At 42.9% G+C, this 19150-nt stretch overlaps 1 protein-coding gene across 2 annotated transcripts in view; it reads right to left on the bottom strand.

Moving 5' to 3' along the window:
• The window catches only part of cdk4 (cyclin dependent kinase 4), a 31182-nt gene extending 12345 nt beyond the window's left edge, over positions 1-18837 (bottom strand). The window contains exons 1-5 of one of the 2 annotated variants that reach the window (XM_072566937.1): positions 18546-18837; positions 9383-9625; positions 3646-3781; positions 2034-2201; positions 1338-1447 (exon numbers count right to left, since the gene is read on the bottom strand). In XM_072566937.1, coding sequence (XP_072423038.1) covers positions 1338-1447; positions 2034-2201; positions 3646-3781; positions 9383-9585 — 617 coding nt within the window. In that variant the 5' untranslated portion in view covers positions 9586-9625; positions 18546-18837. The remainder of the gene's footprint in view (positions 1-1337; positions 1448-2033; positions 2202-3645; positions 3782-9382; positions 9626-18545) is intronic. The other variant, XM_072566936.1, reaches the window with a different exon arrangement.
• Between the last annotated feature and the right edge of the window lie 313 nt (positions 18838-19150).

A 19150-nucleotide genomic window follows, 5' to 3' on the forward strand; every position in this document is an offset into this window, starting at 1 on the left:
AGTCACATCTGTGGATCTGCCCCCAAGAACCAAATGTAGTACATATATTCGAACTATGCTCTTCTCTATAAGAGCTCGGAGTATTTCTGGGTGGTAGCAGAATTAATCAATCAGACTCCTCCTCCACCCCCCACTAAAAACAGATGCTGCAATTAGCACACTGGAATCATACTGGGTTTGAAGTGGAGTGTGGCTCCTTTCTAGCGAGGCTAGAAAGGGAAAAAAAAAGGATTGATTGCACCAATTTGACATTCATTGTTCCATGTGTGCAGCACAGGTGGATTAATTGTTAGTTTCCTTAGTTCAACACCAAGCAACATGTTCAAAAACAATGCTTAAAATGAAAAGTTACAGCACTTACCTCACTTCCAAAAGTTTCCTGCAAGCTTCAAACAAAACACAAACATCCTCAGAAAATTGCAACCCTCCAGTACATGTGATTTGGAGTCTTCCAGTAAGAGGCAAGACAGTTGCTTGATTGAGATACAGACTAAAAGTACAGTATGGAATTCAACCTGGCTTTAAATGTGAATCTCCTATCCTGTTACACACACCTCCAATTCTCTCCCAGTCACTTGCTCCCTTCCTAAGGAAGGAAGTCCACAGCCGCCCAAGACAATCACCAATCATCATACACAAAGTGCTGGCTGGCTAGCTAGCTATTGAAGGGCTACCACCAACATATGGTCTCCAGGAGGTGTCACTGTTTAGCAACAATCTAAGAAGCTGACCAATTTCTCTCCATTCCCACCAAAGGGACACTGAACATGCAAGGGGAATAATGCCCTCTTTGACATTAACAAATCAGAGCAAGAAATCAATCCTGGCCTCATCTGATTGGTATAAAAACTGGGTGATGAGAATTTGGAGAGGGACAAGAGGGAGAGAGACATGGTCTAAATTCTGAAAGCTGAATCAGAATATAGAGTTCCATGGCCCTCTAATAATGCTCCCGATACAACATTCCTGTTTGCCAAGGCTGCAATACACTAGGGTCTCTGGTGGCAAAACAATCCAGTACTACTGGTGAGAGATACCAAACAACTCAGGACACATTGAGTGTAAATTACAAACCAGATGTGCTGATTCCAGAAGTTAGATAGAATACCATTTTTTTAAAAAATCCATACAGTGATAAATCCTTGCAATCTTGAACCAACTATTCCAAACTGAACACCATATTGCAGCACCAGGACAGTTAAAAATCGCCATTTCATACTAAGTCAATAAACCAAAAAAAAATTAATCTGTAGTGTTCTGATGGACAACATATAATAGTCTGTGCTGTAGCCATTGGCCCTATCTTTGGAATGAATGGTTTGGTTTTTAGTACTGACCTTCGTCGAAACATCTCAGCAAAGATACAGCCTGTACTCCACATGTCAACAGGAGTAGCGTATGTTGCCTGCAATAGTACCTCTGGGGCACGGTACCACAGGGTCACCACCTGAAGAGTTAAATACATCAGATTACAATCAATTATAAAGTAACTTAAACTTATGGGATCTTTCAGGATTCTCAATTCAATGCATTCTCAATTTTTGCTCCCCAACCCTCTCCTCAAAAAGATTGGTAGAAGCTGGGGATGAATTGAAGATTTTAAAAGATGGAAATTGATATTTCAAAATTAAGTAAGGATATGAATAGAATTTGGATAAATTGTGAATTTTGAATCAGAATGATTTAGCACTGAAGGGAGCCAGTCTGCTCATTGTGCCAGTGTCCTTCAAAGGAGCTATTCAACTGAATCCTAAATGGGGTACGCAGTTATGATCAGACTGAATCACAGAACAAGCTAGGGGGGCTCAGCAGCCTCCTCCTGTACTTAGAATTCATGCCAGGCTCTGGCTCCATGGACAAGGGATGCCTGAACAGTACCTTACACCAATAAGTTGCCACATACAGCAAACCATTATCACCAAGACCAGCTCACCTAGCCCAGTGGGAGCAATTGAACTGGTGGCTTTCTTGATCTGAACACCTCAGTGTCCACTCACCTCTTTACAAGGCCTACAGCCCTCAACTGTGCTTACCACTGGAGTGAGGGCCATCTGGCAGCTGTAGATACGAGCCAAGCCAAAGTCAGCCAGCTTCACCTGTCCCCGGCTGGTCACCAGGATGTTCTCTGGCTTAAGGTCCCGGTGCACCACACTCTGAGAATGAAGGAATGCCAAACCATTCAGCAACTGATTCATCAGATCCTGTCCACAAACAAAGAACAAAAAAATCCATGAGGAGACTTTGTATGAAAGGGCCAAGTACAACCTCCTTCCCCCAACCAGGTTATTAAACACTCTGCTGACTGAGTTACTGATGGGTGTTTTAACTCTGTTCTATGATGAAAACAAATCTTTTCTTGGTCACCCAATTTGGTGGTTTGGGATTTTCACTGAGAAATAGGATTAGAATACTAGAACTTTTCTCCCAAACTGCCCATGTACCAGAATTCAATGCTCAAATTTGTGTAGAGACACAATGATTCACACTGCTCATTTCTCTGCAACCTACCAGAGCTTGTTAGGGAATGTTAAGATAAAAAGAAAATCAGGTCAGTGACCAAAAACACCACAACTACTTGTACTTTTATATCATGTCAAAAGGTGCTATACAAGACCTTCAGGTACTTTACTGGAGCAATTACTAAGCAAGATTTGGAGATGCCGGTGTTGGACTGGAGTGTACAAAAGTTAAAAATCACAACACCAGGCTATAGTCCAACAGGTTTAATTGGAAGCACACTAGCTTTCGGAACACCACTCCATCAGGTGGTTGTGCCACCTGATGAAGGAGCGGCTTTCCATAAGCGAGCGTGCTTCCAATTAAACCAGTTGGACTATAACCTGGTGTTGTGTGAAATTACGAAGCAGTAGGAGACATTAGGGACAGGCAGCCAAAATGCAGTCAGAGAGGTTAGTTTTAAGGAGCCTTTAAAAGGGAGGGAACAAGAGCATGCCCAGATAGTTGAAGGCACAGCCACTGGTGGGGGAGTGATTGAAACATGGGAAGTGGCCAGAATGGAGGAGCGCAGGGATGTCAAAAGGGATGTGGAAGAAATTACAGACAATGGGAGGGGAGAGGGTATGGAACAATAAGAACATGAGGATAAAGAATTATAAAATACAGGCATCGTTGGAACAAGAACTAATCTTTACTTACCACAGATCCTAGGAGAAAGTGAAGACTGCAGATACTGGAGATCAGAATGGAGTGCAGTGCTGGAGAAGCACAGCAGGTCAGGCAGCGTTTGAGGAGCAGGAGAATAGATGTTTCGGGCATAAGCCCTTCAGGATGCTGCCTGACCTGCTGCGCTTTTCGAACACCACACACTCCACTCACCAGATGTTGACTGATTTGCTATGCATGTCCAATATTTCTGTTCATATTTCAGTTACTACTTTTTTTTAAAAAAACAAAAAGGAGAATTGGACATTTTTCATTTCAAGTCAATTCAGCAGTGACGTCAAAGTACACTCCCTGAACTCTCAACAGTATTTTTTTTAAAAAAGAAGTCACCTGTCCCATCGGTGGGTCAGCGAACATCACTATAGCCTCATCTGACACACCCTCTTTTCTAGTACATGGCTGAAATAAGGGTCAAAGAAACAGTAGGCCTGCCTCAAATAGTCAGACAGTTTTGCTTTTTACCTTGATCGTTTCAGCGGGTAGGCCAGGTGACGGTGCTTTCTCCAAATAAGTTTTCAGATCCTGGTCGACATGCTCAAACACCAAAGTGACTTTAGTTTCTCTGTCCGCTCTCATTGTCGCACACACATCAAACAACCTGCAGCAACAAGGAAGGACAGGCAGTTACAGCAAGGGGTGATGCATAAATATAGAAAACTCGAAGTCAGTATCGAAGGTAGAGTGTACATAGTCAGGTCAAGGCATAAGGGAGCAAGGCTTGGTGGCCATTTATTGTAATGCAAGGAGCCTTGTGAATAAGGGAGATGATTACACATGGGAATATGGTATCATTGCTATAACAGAAACATGGTTGACTAAGGACTGACAGTTCAATATTCCAGTGTATAGAATCTTCAGGCAAGGGGCGTTACAATATTGATCAAACGTCTTTTAGAATGTTGTAATCATACCAGCCTCCTCCACTTCCTCTGGCAACTTATTCCATACACACACCACCAAGAGACAGAAAAAGTTACCCCTCAGGTCCCTTTTATATCTTCACCCTCATGCTAAACTTATGCCCTCCTATAGCAGGTAGACCAGACTTGCATACAGTATTCCAAAAGTGGCCTAACCAATGTCCTGTATAGCTGCAACATGACATCCCAACTCCTATACTCAATGCTCTGACCAATAACAGCAAGCATACTAAACATGTTCTTCATTACCCTGCTATTCTGTGATGCCACTTTCAAGGAACTGCGTACACAAACCCCTAGCTCACTGTTTAAGAGCACTCCACACGGGCCTTACTATTAACTCTTTTTGGGGGGGGGGGGGGGGGGGGGGAGCGTGGAATGTGAGTGGACAGGGTCAGGGCAGGCAGGTTTGGGATGCAGATGCTTGCTCGCACACAGTATAATTTTTGCTTAGTCTCCTGAACAGGGAGCAGACCACAGAAAACTCCAAGCCCCAGAGGCGACCAATTAACCGAATGAAATATATATAGAGTCTGCCCATCTCGTTTGGGATAGTCGAGGTTCCTCTGTACTAGACTGCCATTTGGGGTACCATCAGCTTCGTCCTTTTCCAGCAGACCACAGAGAACATTCTAAGGGCTACCCCAAATTGCCATTTACCTGGATGATGTGCTAACAACCAGAAAGAGCAATGAAGAGAGAACTTGGACATAGTGCTTAAGCATTTCTCCCAAGTGGATGTATGCCTTAAAAATAAAAGGGAAAAGTGTGTGTTCCAGGCACCCCAAGTGACCTACTTTGGTTACAGTCACAAAACTAGGTTACACTTGTTGGAAGTTAAAGTGAGGGCAACCAAAGGAACCCTAGAATTATTATGGAAAATGCATACGTAACCCGACCTCCATCTTGGCACCCTTACACCTGCTATTGAAAAAGGGTCAGCCTTGGAAATGGTCACGTAGCCAAGTAGTAGCAGTCAGGGAAGTGAAGCAGCTGCCATCTGAGGCCCACTACAACCTGAAGCGAGAGGTAGTGCTGTACGATATTAGGGAGGTATTGACTCACCAGTGGCCCAACAGTATATGCTTCCCAGACTTCAGCTGATGCTGAATGTAAATATGCCCAGAGAAGGTAGATTTGGTAGTCATTTTGTTGTGAAGTAGTTCTAACAGTACCTTTACAGGCAGGAATTTATTACAGTAACAGATCACAAACCCCTGCTAGGGCTACTGAAGACAAAGCTGTGCCACCCACAGTTTCTGGTAGAATTCAGCGTTGGGCCCTTGTTCTCAGCACATAGAACTAAAGTTAGAACAGTCCAGGAAGTCAAGTGATGCCTTGAGCTGCCTCTCACTGACAGTTACTCCACTGGTGGTGTCATCACTCGAAGAGTCCATTCCAGTTTTAAACTTTCTGAACACTCTTCCAGTCATCACTGACAATATCAGACGGTGGACACAAAGATCCAATCTGAACAAAATTAAAATAGCTGGTTGTAATGGGGCAGGTAGCGGGCCATCACAACCAAGATTAAAAGTTTTCTGGATCTGGTGAAACCAGATCACCAGAGAGGTTGACATATTACTTTGGGGAGCAAGGGTGGTTATCCAAAGTGAAAGGGTCACTGCCAGATACTGGCTGAACTCCATCTTGGAAACCCCTGGTGAAGATGCTAGCAAGAAGCCATGTCTGGTGGCCAGAGTTGGATGCCAACATAGGTACATTGGTGGGGCAGTGCCCAGATTGTCAATAAAGGATAAAAATTGCCACCAGCAGTGGCCCCACATTTATGAGAATGGCCGGGTAAACCTTTGACTTGATTAGCTATACTGGTCCTTTCATGGGCTCAATGTTCCCAGTCATCATGAATGCCCAAAGTGATTAGATGTGCATAAGGTCCACTCAGCAAACTCAGGGATAACTATGGAGAAGCTGCAAGCATAATTGGCAATACACTGACTCCCGGAAGTATTGAGCATGGACAAAGGGATATCATTTGCCAGCAGGGAATTTGAGTATTTCCTGAAGTCGAATAGTTTTTGGCACAAAAAGGGCAGTTCCACACCATCCATCATCCAATAGTCTAGCAGAAAGAGCCGCCCAAACGTTGAAAGCAGGCTTAAAGCAACAGCCTATTGTGTCACTTGATACCAAACTGTCTTGGTTCCTGTTCAATTATAGGACCACCCTCACACAACAACAGGGATAGCTCCAGCAGAATTGTTGATGGAAAGACTACTCTGCACCAGAGTAAAGCTGATATTCCTAGAGCAGGGGGGTGGGTGGTGGTTGTGAAACAACATCAGGAACGCTAATACTGGCCACATGCCTCCTCTAAGCCTGAGAAACAATTTAATTCGGGGTGAACCAAGTTTGGTGCTGGAACCATGAAAACAGCCCTGTGTGGGTATGAGGCAAATGAGAATAATGCAAGTCAAAGAGTGCGGTGCTGGAAAAGCACCAGTCAGGCAGCATTTGAGGAGTGAGAGTCAACGTTTCAAGCATAACCCTTCAGAAATTATTCCTGATGAAGGGCTAATGCTCGAAATATTGACTTTCCAGCACTGCACTCTGATCTCCAGCATGTGCAGTCCTCACTGTCTCCAAGATTAATGAGGTCAGGTCCCATGACTTACAAAAATTCAGGTAGGCAAAGTAGTCCTAAACAAACTTTATGTATCACTTGAAAGCTGTTACCTCGCAAACTGTGCGGGAGCGAAACACATCTGCCCCCTCCGAACAGCCAGAAGGACTGTTGGAAGCCACAGGTTCTCCACCTCCATCTAGCGTCAAGGAAACTTCGGAGTCAGAGATGGATGCAGCCTCTATACGCTGCCAGGCAGGGGAGGAAACTCTGAGACACTCCAGACACAAGAGACAGACTACAGTCCAGCCAAGGCGGGCAAGAGGAGTGGAGAGAACTTAGTCGCCTGAACCAAGTGAATCGTGTTGATTACATGATCCTTGATTGGGGTTGTTAACCTGGGACAATCAGGAAGCCCTGGCTGAACAATGTTAACAGGGGACTGAGAATCTCTTCAATTCAGGGGGGTAACTCAGAGCTGGCTGACCACAGCTAGTATACTGTACACAAGTAAACAAAGGATGCCTCTGTGCCTAGTAGTACATCAGTTTACTTCAGGGGAAATTAGCTGGTAAGTAGCTAGCTAGCATAAAGTATAATTTGTGTAACAAGTGAGACTGTCAGTCAGACAATAAGCATTCTATCATTTCAGGCTGATGTACACTTAGGACTCAGGTTTTAGTCTTTAGTCAGCACACTGCTAGAACAAGACTGGAGTGCACCAAATAAAATCAGGAAGTCTTTGACACAGATTTCTTCTGTGTCAAAGTGCCTGTGCAAACTGCTTTGGGATTTGGCAGACCATCCCAAACAAATTCACCTGATTTGACAAAAGTGGAGAAGTTTGGAACAGGCCTGCAATCCAAGTGTTCCTGGGTCATGGCCCACAACACAGGCCCAACATTGTACCGTGGGCCAAGTTAGCAACCTCCATAATGCCAGATGACAACTGGTGACAAAGGACTTTTAAATTTTACAGGAGTCTGAAGGACATTCTCTTCCTCTGCCACGCCCTGACAAGTTAACATACCATTTCTCTGGATTGATAACCAAGCAGTGTATGATGCAACACTGGACAACTGGATGGGAAATTGTGTCTGTTCGCCTACACTGACACTTCCCGACAGCAGTTTTTTCATCTCAATCGGCACATGCAATGGGCTCCTAGATATAACAGGTTTGTGAAAGTTCTGAGATTCTCAAAAATGAAATCCCTCTTCAGAGTCCCATGCAGTATCCCAGGAGGAGGAGAAGAAATGTGTCCACTCATTGCAGCATATCTGCCAATGGTCAGATGACACTGTACAATTGGTTCTCTCCCTACTATTACCCACCAAACTTGAAAACTCCAGTCTTGTTTAAAACATTTCTTCACCTACCACACACACACAAAGCAGAAACAACAATGATACAGCATCAAAATGGCATATACCAATGTGCTACCAGCACGCCATAGTAAGTACACACTGGTCAGATTCCCCTAGAGCACCAGCCCCCAATCCCACCTGGTGAATTAGGTACCACCACAGGCTGCACAATGCCAGAGCGTCAAGATCCAACAGCCGTATCACAGAATTGCTCCAAGACCTTCACATCCTTCAAACATGCAAAACAAAAACTGTCTAGAAAACAACTACATTCCAAATGCCTGACTCATCGGGCATGATAGACAGGCACAATCCCATTGCCTTAATGGCAGGCATAAACATTTGATTTGAAATGCATTAACAGGATGAGAATTCAAATCAGTAACTTTTCACAATCTACCCAAAGAGGAAACAAGACATTTACACAGTCAGCGTTCAATGTGGCCCCTACATCCCACTTCCTGAGGAATGAAAGCTTAAAAGTAGTTCATTCAGCTCTGTAGCAAATTAATTTCTTAATTACAGCAAACACAGGAACTTGCAAGACAACATAAAAAGGTATGTGTTTATAAAACACCTTGCAAAAGGTAAAGATATCTCAAAGCATTTTTTGCAGCTTCGTCACTGCTGTGGTGTAGGAAAAGTGGTGACCAAATAGTTTGCAGCAAGCTCCCACAAACAATGTATACTGCATTGGGAGCGGCAGCCTAAATTTTTGTGCTCTGTATTCAGAGTGGAACATTAACCCAAAAACTTTTGACTCACAGCAAGTACAAATCAGTAGAGGTGATCAAAAACAATAAGTGGTCAGCTCAATGGGAGAAATACTGTGCACAAGTATCAGAAGGTGGAAGCTTCCGCCTCCAATCTGGGTTAGCTAGAATGCAATAAGTGACCAGAATTGAGAAGGGGACATATGGTCAGGACCTCCACTGTCAGTCACTATCCAGTGATTTTGTTGAATATATCAACTATTCAGCTTGGATTTTGATGGTGCCCCCAACAGCCGAACACACACTTGGCTAAAACAGGGGGGAGGGGAGCAGGAAACCATGAATAGGAGAATGGGAGAAATAAATAAAACCTCCCACACTCCTAGCAGCTATAGGGTAGGATCCAGTAATCTGATATTTGTTTAATAAATGCTGACTGGTATTTTGAGGTAGACCATGTTGTGTGAATCAATACCCTGGATATAAGGCGTTGAGACACAGTGAACACGTGTATGACAAAGCCTAAGGCGATAAGATGTCCAAAGGCACAGTGAGGTGGCCGCTGTCAGTCAAACTAAAAGATCAAACCCAAGCCCCCAATCTTAACACCCTCACCTTACAACGTTGGGATGGTCAAAATGCTCCAGCCGCTTCAGAAGGGCCACTTCCCTCACAGTCGACGGTGGCAGGCCATCTTCATTTCTTTGAACCCGCACATTTTTTAGAGCAACAAATTTTCCACTCAGAGAGTCTCGTGCCTTGTAAACAGTACCATACGCCCCTTCTCCAATCTCTGCCACAGGCTCATACTGCTGCATTTTGCCACCACACACGCGCTTGTTCCCGCCTCACTATCACCTGGGTAGATTGAAAAGAAACATTTTTTTTTTTAAAAAGTCCTACTTTTGCTTTTCACAATTCGCCAAATATCTATTATTCACATATGAATTGCACAAGTATAAAAGTTAGTCAGATGAAACATCATAACCCCAACAAAACCACCCACACTCAAACCCCACTGTCTAAAGAATAAGGACGTTAGGCACAGGGGAATAAGAATTTTCAAATCTTACAATCTTAACCTAAACATACCAGCATTTCCTTCATCACTGCTCAGTTAAAATCTAGACCTCCCTCCCTAACAGTACTGTAGGAGCACCTTCACCACAGAAACCTCAAAGTTTAAGATGGTCATTAACCTTCAAGAGACAATTGGGAATGATATCCATATCCTGAGAATCCCCAACACATGCTAAGTGTCCAAAGAGCCTGGGATTTGACTCAGGTAACTTCCTGGGTGGACCCAAACTCAAGACATCTTACACAACTAACACTAGTGCTCTTTGATTAAAAGAAAAGCTGCATTTATAGAGTGCCCTTCACAACCTCAGGTTGTCCCAAAACCCTTTACAGCCAAAGTACAGATAGTCTGTCATATCTAGGCAAATGCAGCAGCTAATTCACACACAGCAAGGTTCCACACAGAAATACAAAGACCAGATATTGTGTCTTTTTGGTGCTGCTGTTGGGTGAATATTGATTGGAACTCCGCATTCCTTCTCAACTAACACAGTGACTTCTTTAATGCTCACCTCATTAATCAAATGGGACCTTGGTTTTACTGTATCAAAAGCCACCCAAACCTACTTCTCCTATTCACTGGTCAGCAGAATTCAACACCCAGAGTCCTACACTGCGCCAAAACACCAATAGCCTCCAGCATCTACACAGTGACACTGCACCAGCAAGCTTGTGCATTGATCTCAGCTGTGCCATTGTTTGGTGGGGCAAAGGGAAGCTGGAAGAACAGTCAACTACATCAGCTAGTGGCTCCTTTCCAAACCTTCCCTTCTTCCTGCAATGAGGTATTGCTGTCAGAGATGGGAGTAGTGAAAAGGACAGTTCCTTCCAGTCAAAGTAACATTTAAAAACTAAGAACTCCACTACTCTGGTTTCACAGACACCCCTTAATATACAGTAGTAAACCAGCTAGTCTAAAGGATTCTCAGTCAATATTAATTGAGCTAACTCCAGGCATTAGGAGCACTGTGTATTTATGGTCTTTGCATCTTCAGAAATAATGAATTCCCAGGATGCATCATTGGCACAGCTGGCATTTATTGCCCATCCATAGCAGCTCTCAAGAAAGTAATTGCACAACTGGGTAATTTATCAAGTAATTTCAGAGAGCAGTTAAGAAATTAGTTGGTATTGGAATAGGAGTCTTATATAGGTCAGATAGGGGAAGAAAACAAACATCTTGACGCAAATGATTATATGACCAGACGGGCTTTTACGACAACCCAATTGCTTTGTGGTCATTTTCACTGAAACCTGATGTTTATTTCCAGATTTTTAATGACATCTATTGAGAATTTGAACTCTTATCAAATTGTCATAGCAAGAAATTGGGACCCACATTTTATGTATTAGGCCAGAAACGTAAAACACTACAGTACTATCTAGCACCTGAATATTATGAGAAATTGTGCAAAACAAAAAAACACACAGGGATAACTAAGGCTTCAACTCCATACTACAATTCAGTTATCACTTCTAAACACAAAAGAGGTGTAAACAGGATCAGGTTCAACGGCGATACGGTCTATAAATCAAATTACCTGCCCAAAAAACTTGTAATCATCATCCAAGATATTGATGTTTCAGTAGAAGTAATGAAAAGCAAGGACAATGATAGTTTGTTTTCTTAATGAGAAGTGGTTTGACAGAAGGATCAGTTGTAGTGGGAGGGAGAAGGTTATAGAGGCAAAAAGAAGGGGAGATACCGGGTGGGATGCAAAGTTGGAAAAGTTTGCAGACTCAAGTGGATTATCATCTGCAGATGACTAAAGAGCTGTTCAGCCTTATAACCAAGAATACAGACCTAAAGAAAATAATATAAAAGAACAGACACTGTCTAACAAAGTTCTTCAGCAATGACCACAATCTGCCTAGAAGCTGGTTAACAGCTAAAGTGCAGTTTGTATTTTACATCATTGATCACAGAGGAGACAGCCATCATTCACCTGGTGCTTCACTGCACTATTAGGAGAATGAGACATTAAGAGAAGATATTAGGTGAACATGAAAAGGTTCCTTGACACTTGAAAAGCAAGGAAGTTCTTCCCAAGGTCTTCAAGCCAATGATCATCCCTCAAGCAACAGCATATATAAAAAAAACAATAATTTTATTATCAACTTACTGTGTGGGATCTTGCCCTGAATTACTTAGCTGCCCTACTTCCTACATCACAAGTGTGATTATAATCTCAAAAGTACTTTGACCATAAAGTATTTTGGGACACCGAGGTTAGAAAAGGGAAAAGTTGAATGCACGTCTCTTTCATTTCAACTTTATGACACTTGTAATACAACGTAATAGCACAATCAAGGTGTTTGTTTAAAGTTAAGGTGTTTGGTGGGGACAAAAACAAACAAAAAAGGTGAAGATTCAGAAGCAAAGCTTCAATCTACAGGTGAGTATTAAGTACCCTATGAACCAGTCACAGACTTTTAAAAGAAAATGGCTTCAATTCTCAGACGAAACAGAATCATACAACATACTCAGCTACTCATGCCTCTGAGTTTGTGCCAGCTCTTGAAAGAGTTGCATTAGTTGGACTGCCTGCTCTTTCCCAACTTCCCTGCAATTTTTAAGAAACCTTTTCAAATAAATACAGGTTTTATGTATAAAAGTTATTAACCTCGCATCCAGCAGCCAATGCCATCACTATGACAACAGCTGTGTCTGTTCCGTTATCAACTGTTCATTGCCTCAGGCAACAAAAGCTGCACTGGCAGATTCTGCTCAATCCTGAGGTTTAATTTACAGGGGAAAAAAACCAGCAATTTAAGAATATTTTAGCAGATTTTCCAGTGAAGTCTTTGTTTTGATTTCTCCAAATCTGGTATGTGTACTCTGTGCTGAATGGAAGCCAGAGGGAGGGGTTGAAAGCAAGAAAGAGGAGAAAGTTGACAAGAGACAATGGGCTGAATGGTCTCCTCTTGCACAGTAACCATTCCAGAATTCAGAGAAGCGTGTCAAAGCTGCAAGCAATGCTCACTGTTTTGTCTCCATTTAATGCACTGTCTTCAGCTTCCTAAGTCAGTCAAATTTGGATACAAAAGGGTCAAGGTCCAGCAGCTTGGATTTTCCTCAAGATTACAAAAAGAGTTCGATTGCACATCAAGGCAATAGAGTCAGAGATGTACAGCACGGAAACCGACCCTTCGGTCCAACCCATTCATGCCGACCAGATATCCCAATCCAATCTAGTCCCACCTGCCAGCACCCAGCCCATATCCCTCCAAACCTTTCCTATTTATATACCCATCCAGATACCCCTTAAAATGTTGTTATTGTACCAGCCTCTGGCAGCTCATTCCATACACGTACCACCCTCTGTGTGAAGAAGTTACCCCTTAGGTCCCTTTTATATCGTGCCCCTCTCACCCTAAACCTACGCCCTCTATTTCTGGACTCCCTCGAGCAGTCATGTCACGGCCATACAGGACATCGGTTAGGCCACTGTTGGAATACTGTGTGCAATTCTGGTCTCCTTCCTATCTAAAAGATGTTGTGAAACTTGAAAGGGTTCAGAAAAAATTTACAAGGATGTTGCCAGGGTTGGAGGAATTGAGCTATAGGGAGAGGTCGAATAGGCTAGGGCTGTTTTCCCTGGAGCATCAAAGGCTGAGGGGTGACCTTATACAGGTTTATAAAATCATGAGGGGCATGGACAGGATAAATAGACAAAGTCTTTCCCCTGGAGTGGGGAGTCCAGAACTAGAGGGCATAGGTTTAGGGTGAGGGGGGGGAAAAGATATAGAGACCCAAGGGGGCACTGTTTTCACACAGGGGTGGTACGTGTGCAGAATGAACTGCCAGATGAAGTGGTGGAGGCTGGTACAATTGCAACATTTACAATTGTTAGGAGGCTGTGGGGCCCCTGCTCAACTTGGTCAGTTAGAATGTAATACAGAATAAATGTCAAAAGCACAGGTTCAGTCCTCTGCAACAGTGGTTCATGGAATCCCTACCTACTCAGCTTAACCCACATTTCACAGCAATGCCTCTCAAGCTATAGATAGTTTTAACATCAACCTGTTCAGAGTCCAGGGCAGGTAGAACACTCACTGTACCACAAGAACCCCAACTCATTTCTAGATGTTTTCTAATCAACCTGTTCAGATGTGGAGCACCCTCTGGGGCACACTACTGGAACAAGTGGGACTTGAACCTGGATTTCCTAGCAGGGAAGTCGGGATACTACCACTGCACCATAAGAACACCACCCTCCCACAATGTATGTGTGAATATAGGAGGAATTTGTAGCAAGTTTGCAGGTGACACCAAAATTGGACTTTGAAGAAGTTTATCTCAGAGCACAATGGGACCTTAAATCAGATGGGCCGAGGAGTGGTAGATGGAGTTCAATTTAGATAAATGCAAGATGTTGCCTGTTGGCAAGGCAAATCAGGCGAGGGCACATACTCCAAGTAGACCCTGGAGAATGTTGCTGAACAGAGACTCCGGAGTGCAGGTTCATAGTCCCTTGAAGGTGGAGTCAAAGGTAGACAGGATAGTGAAGGTGGCGTTTTGTACACTTAACAACATTGGCTAGTGTAGGAGTATAGTAATTGGCAGATTATATTGCAACTGTACAGGACGTTGGTCAGGCAATGTTTGGAATTCTGCGTTCAATGCTGGTCTCCCTGCTACAGGAAAAAGGTGTTGTGAAACCTGAAAGGGTTCAGAAAAGACTTACAAGGATGTTGCCAGGGTTGGAAAGTTGGAGTTATAAGGAGAGGCTTAATAGGCTGGGGCTATTTTCCTTGAAGCATCGGAGGCCGAGGGGTGACCTTAGAGGTTTATAAAGTCACGAGGGACATGGATAAGGTCAATAGCCAAGACCTTTTTCCCCACAGCAGGGGAGGCCAAAACTAGAGGGCATAGGTTTAAAGGCGAGAGGGGAAAAGATTTTAAAAAGTGACCTAAGGGCAACTTTTTCACAGAGGGCGGTGCGTGTATGGAATGAGTTGCCAGAAGTGGTGGGGGCTGGTACAATGACAACAACATTTAAAAGGCATCTGGATGGGCATAGGAATAGAAAAAGGTGTAGAAGAATATAGACCAAATGCAGGTAAATGGGAGTAGATTAATTTAGGATATCTGGTCAGCATGGACGTGTTGGACCAAAGGGTCACTTTCTGTGCTGTACAATTCTTGACTCTACATAACCAACTGTCTACCCAATGAAGACTGATGGCAATTACCTTTATGAACTACGGCTAGTTATCTAAAATGAGGCAAGGGAATTTAAAATGGTATCAACTCTGACTCAGTGGGGTAAAAACAATGACTGCAGATGCTGGAAACCAGATTCTGGATTAGTGGTGCTGGAAGAGCACAGCAGTTCAGGCAGCATCCAAGTAGCTTCAAAATCGACATGTCGGGCAAAAGCCCTTCATCAGGAATAAAGGCAGTGAGCCTGAAGCGTGGAGAGACCCCCCCTTCAGGATCACTGCCTTTATTCCTGATGAAGGGCTTTTGCCCGAAACATCGATTTCAAGTTACTTGGATGCTGCCTGAACTGCTGTGCTCTTCCAGCACCACTAATCCAGAATCTGACTCAGTGGGGAGCAGTAAGGGAATGCCATTTTTCAGCTGAGCACCAAGGCCCCATGTACACACAGTTGGAAAATATCCCATGACTATTTTAAGGCAGAGAAGAGGAATTATCCCTGGTACTCTGACAAACATTTGGCCAGTTTATGTGATGTTTATTATCTGGACATTATCAAATTACAAAGTTACATCTTTCTGACAAAAGGTCATTAATCTGTAACATTAACCATTTCCTTCTGGAGATGCCTCCAAACGATTTTGATATTTTCCTCTTAGTAGGGAGTGACAAATGTCAAAGTGGGGAATATCGTTCAACATTTAATTTCATAACTTAGCTGAGTCAAATGGGCAACTCAAAAGGGTCAACTGACTTATAATTGAGCTGCGAGTTTCAAAATCAACAGTCTTTGCCATCTTCTTCATTTCCCTCTCCCCTCACTTTAGAAGTGATCTGAGTGAACTCCTTCCCACTCCTGAGGAGCCTTGGAGAAATATGAGGCAGGAGACGGTGGATCAAATACATCAAGGCTTGCATAATCAAAGCAGTATCTGAAACATGACTGACAAAAAGAACTGCTCCAACAAAAAAAAAAGCAAAATCCTTGGTTTGATTCAAACAAAACCCAACATATAGCTCCAAGTAAAAGAGAAATTGGAGATACTCGGCAGATCTGGCAGCATCTGTGAACAGAAAACCAAGTGAATGTCAGAGCTGCATTTGTCCAGAAATTTCTGCTCATTTCAGATCTCCAGCATCTACATTACTTTGGTTTTTAAATTACAGCAAAAACTTCATCTAATTGGCACTCATGTTTCCATTCGAGCACTATTAAGAGTGAAAAAAAAACAGGGGCAAGAGGAAAAGCAAATTAAAGTTGCAGGATGATTTGCTTGGAAAGTTAACAATTCACAGAACAGTCTCAAAAGGAAAGAAAAAAAAGAGCAGAATCTCAAATACTCCAGATATACACTTAACGAAAGCACCACTTTCACTAACGCTCTGCACCAGACTTGACAATCATATCATTTATAAATGTATTTCAGGAACACCAAATCAACAGTTCTCCAACCTATGCCATCTCCTCAGATTACACAAACACAGGAGCAAGCAACAGCACAATCATAAGTCCACAATCTGAGAACCCCACAATGATGTGCATCACCCATAAGAATGTCAATGAGGTAAAAACAATGACTGCAGATGCTGGAAAGCAAATACTGGATTAGTGGTGCTGGAAGAGCACAGCAGTTAAAGGCCACCTCCAGCTATGGTTAGGGTCAACGAGACATCAGTGGCAGTTCGCTGTCTTTAGAGACACTGGAAAAAGTTCATGAATTTAGAAGATCTGGAGATAAGTGCACAAATGCTCCAGCATCTTTTAAAAAAGAAAGGCCTTCTTTGACTGAAGGCAAACACGGTCTGTGGTCTCAATTTTGTATAGCTACTGTCCATTGTCATTCACCATCTCACTAAGGAATTTAAAATAAAATATTTTTTGCCAATCACACATTCCCTTGTCAACTCTTCCTTTTTCCTCCATATTTTTTTCTCCACTCCAGCCCCAACCAAAAAAAAACTTCCTCCCACTTTGGGACTGGAGATAGCAATGGTAGCAATTTTAAGAGCCACCTGAAGGCACTTACCATTGCTTCAGCTTCCACTCAGCCAGTGTCACCACAGCATGGTTTCAGACTTTCAGAATGTCAGTGGGCAACAATCACAACCTCACCTCCTGTATCTCTCCACATTTGCCCCATCCTCTTTACAATCGCCAGCTGCCTTGGACAGCAGGGGGGGACTAAACCCACCAACTCGCAAACAGACACACAAACCAACCCAGACACTACAGTTGCTCTCTGATTTCAATGGCATGACCTGCCTCCAGTCCCAATCACTCCTCCTGAACCAACGACCTCCCAACTCCAAATTCACTCTCAAAACAAACGTGGGCTCACCATCTTGATTTTATCACTCTTTTCCCAATTCTGAGCCAATGCCATGAGTACTTGAGAATCTGAAATTACACTACTGTACTCATAAGGCACAATCTATACAGTACTACATAAGGAGTCACCTGACCTGGGTGAAAGGTCGAGAGCACATGGAGCAGCAGTCAGGTTAAACCTCCACCAATTTTTTTTTTGTTAATTTGGGACATGGATATAGCTGGCTAGCATATATTACCCGTCTATACCTAAACGTTGTTCTCCCCACTTTTAGCAATTGTTCTTGCTACAACGCCACCCCTCCTCTCATTTGCTGAAGAGCTTCTTTGAATGAAGTCCGACCTCAGCCTGTAAATTCGGTGCGCCCTTCCCTTCAGACTCATTTTGCAATATAGTAGCACTACGGAAGCGTTAAGTGAGCAAACAGCGACCACTTTATCTGTGTTAAATAAAAAAGTTCTTGTTTAAGATCTTAATAACCACAACCCTAAAAAGAAAGTTAGTTTTGATGGCTGTGTCAGATCCGAAAAGCGATTCGTGTTTTAAACAAAATCCAACCCTAAGCACACGCATTGCTGCCATCTTAGCCAGAGCTCATGCACAATCCTCCCCAGCAAAACACCGAGCCACTGCGGGCAGGGCTTCCTTGGAGGAGAAGGCTTTAATTAATTCTCAAATCGTTTTTGATTGAACGATTCGGCGTTGAGATAATAATACTTGTTATAGACTGTGAAAAGGTGAATCACCTTATTGGGGAGGGAAGGAATAGGGAGACTTCTCTCTCTCTCCCCTTGTGTCAGAATAAAACGAGACATGAGATATTACGCTGAAATTTTAAAACGTTTGATTAAATTCTCTGTTTATTTGACAGCAAATTCGATAAACCGACGTTAGACCTCTCGCACGTGGCGGCATTAAGCAATCCTTTTGTCGCCCTTCCAGCAGACCCTTAACTGCTGCAAAGGGAGAGGACTCTTCTAAAAAAATACATACACTCGACAAAAATTACAATTTATGGTGGAAATCACGCATTTCACCATAACTGTCTATTTTAATTAACACTAATATCCTTTCGCTTTGGCGGGCGCGAGCTCGCGAGGTAGCCATTTAGAAATCACTCCGGCGGTCACAAACTGGTCCCGTTCGCCTTTTCAAATCGTCTCATTTGTAATGTAATTGCCCAAAGTCCATCGAGATACTTACAACGTGTAGCAAGCTTCTAGTAAAGTATTCCAAGATTTCCGAAAGAATAATCATTCAATAAAAATCATAATCTTGCCAAGTCTTAAAATCGCCTGGTGCTACAAACTGATTTTAACAATCGCCTACGATCAATAAATATCTAAAACGTTATTTTAAAAAGTTAACTAAACCTTTAAAAACTCCTGCTAAAACTAACTAAAGTTTGTCAGTCACATGAGGTCATTCCCAGAGCATTGTCCTTCCGCCTGCCATAATTGACGGCAGGAATCCACTCCTTTCTGCTTTTGCTTATTGGTAGAATCCAACTCATGGCAGGTCTCTCCTTTGCTCACTGGCTGGCCAGTTGCCGCTATTTTTACATCCTTCTGAGCTGATAGGTGGAAACTAGTTATAATTGTTGTCATTCTCAGTTTCTGGAGGACAGTTGTTCTAAAGGACAACCATTTTTATTTAAACCATACTCTGGTGGAGGAAAAAAACTTAAAAGAAAACTTCACATACTGTACAATGAAATGCAATATCTGTTCTGAAATCTAAAATATACCAACATGCAGGAGCTAATTTGAATGCAGTATTTCTGTCACAAAACGACAATGAAATAATAA

Source organism: Chiloscyllium punctatum, chromosome X (genome assembly GCF_047496795.1).
Source record: "Chiloscyllium punctatum isolate Juve2018m chromosome X, sChiPun1.3, whole genome shotgun sequence".
Classification (NCBI taxonomy): Eukaryota; Metazoa; Chordata; class Chondrichthyes; order Orectolobiformes; family Hemiscylliidae; genus Chiloscyllium; species Chiloscyllium punctatum.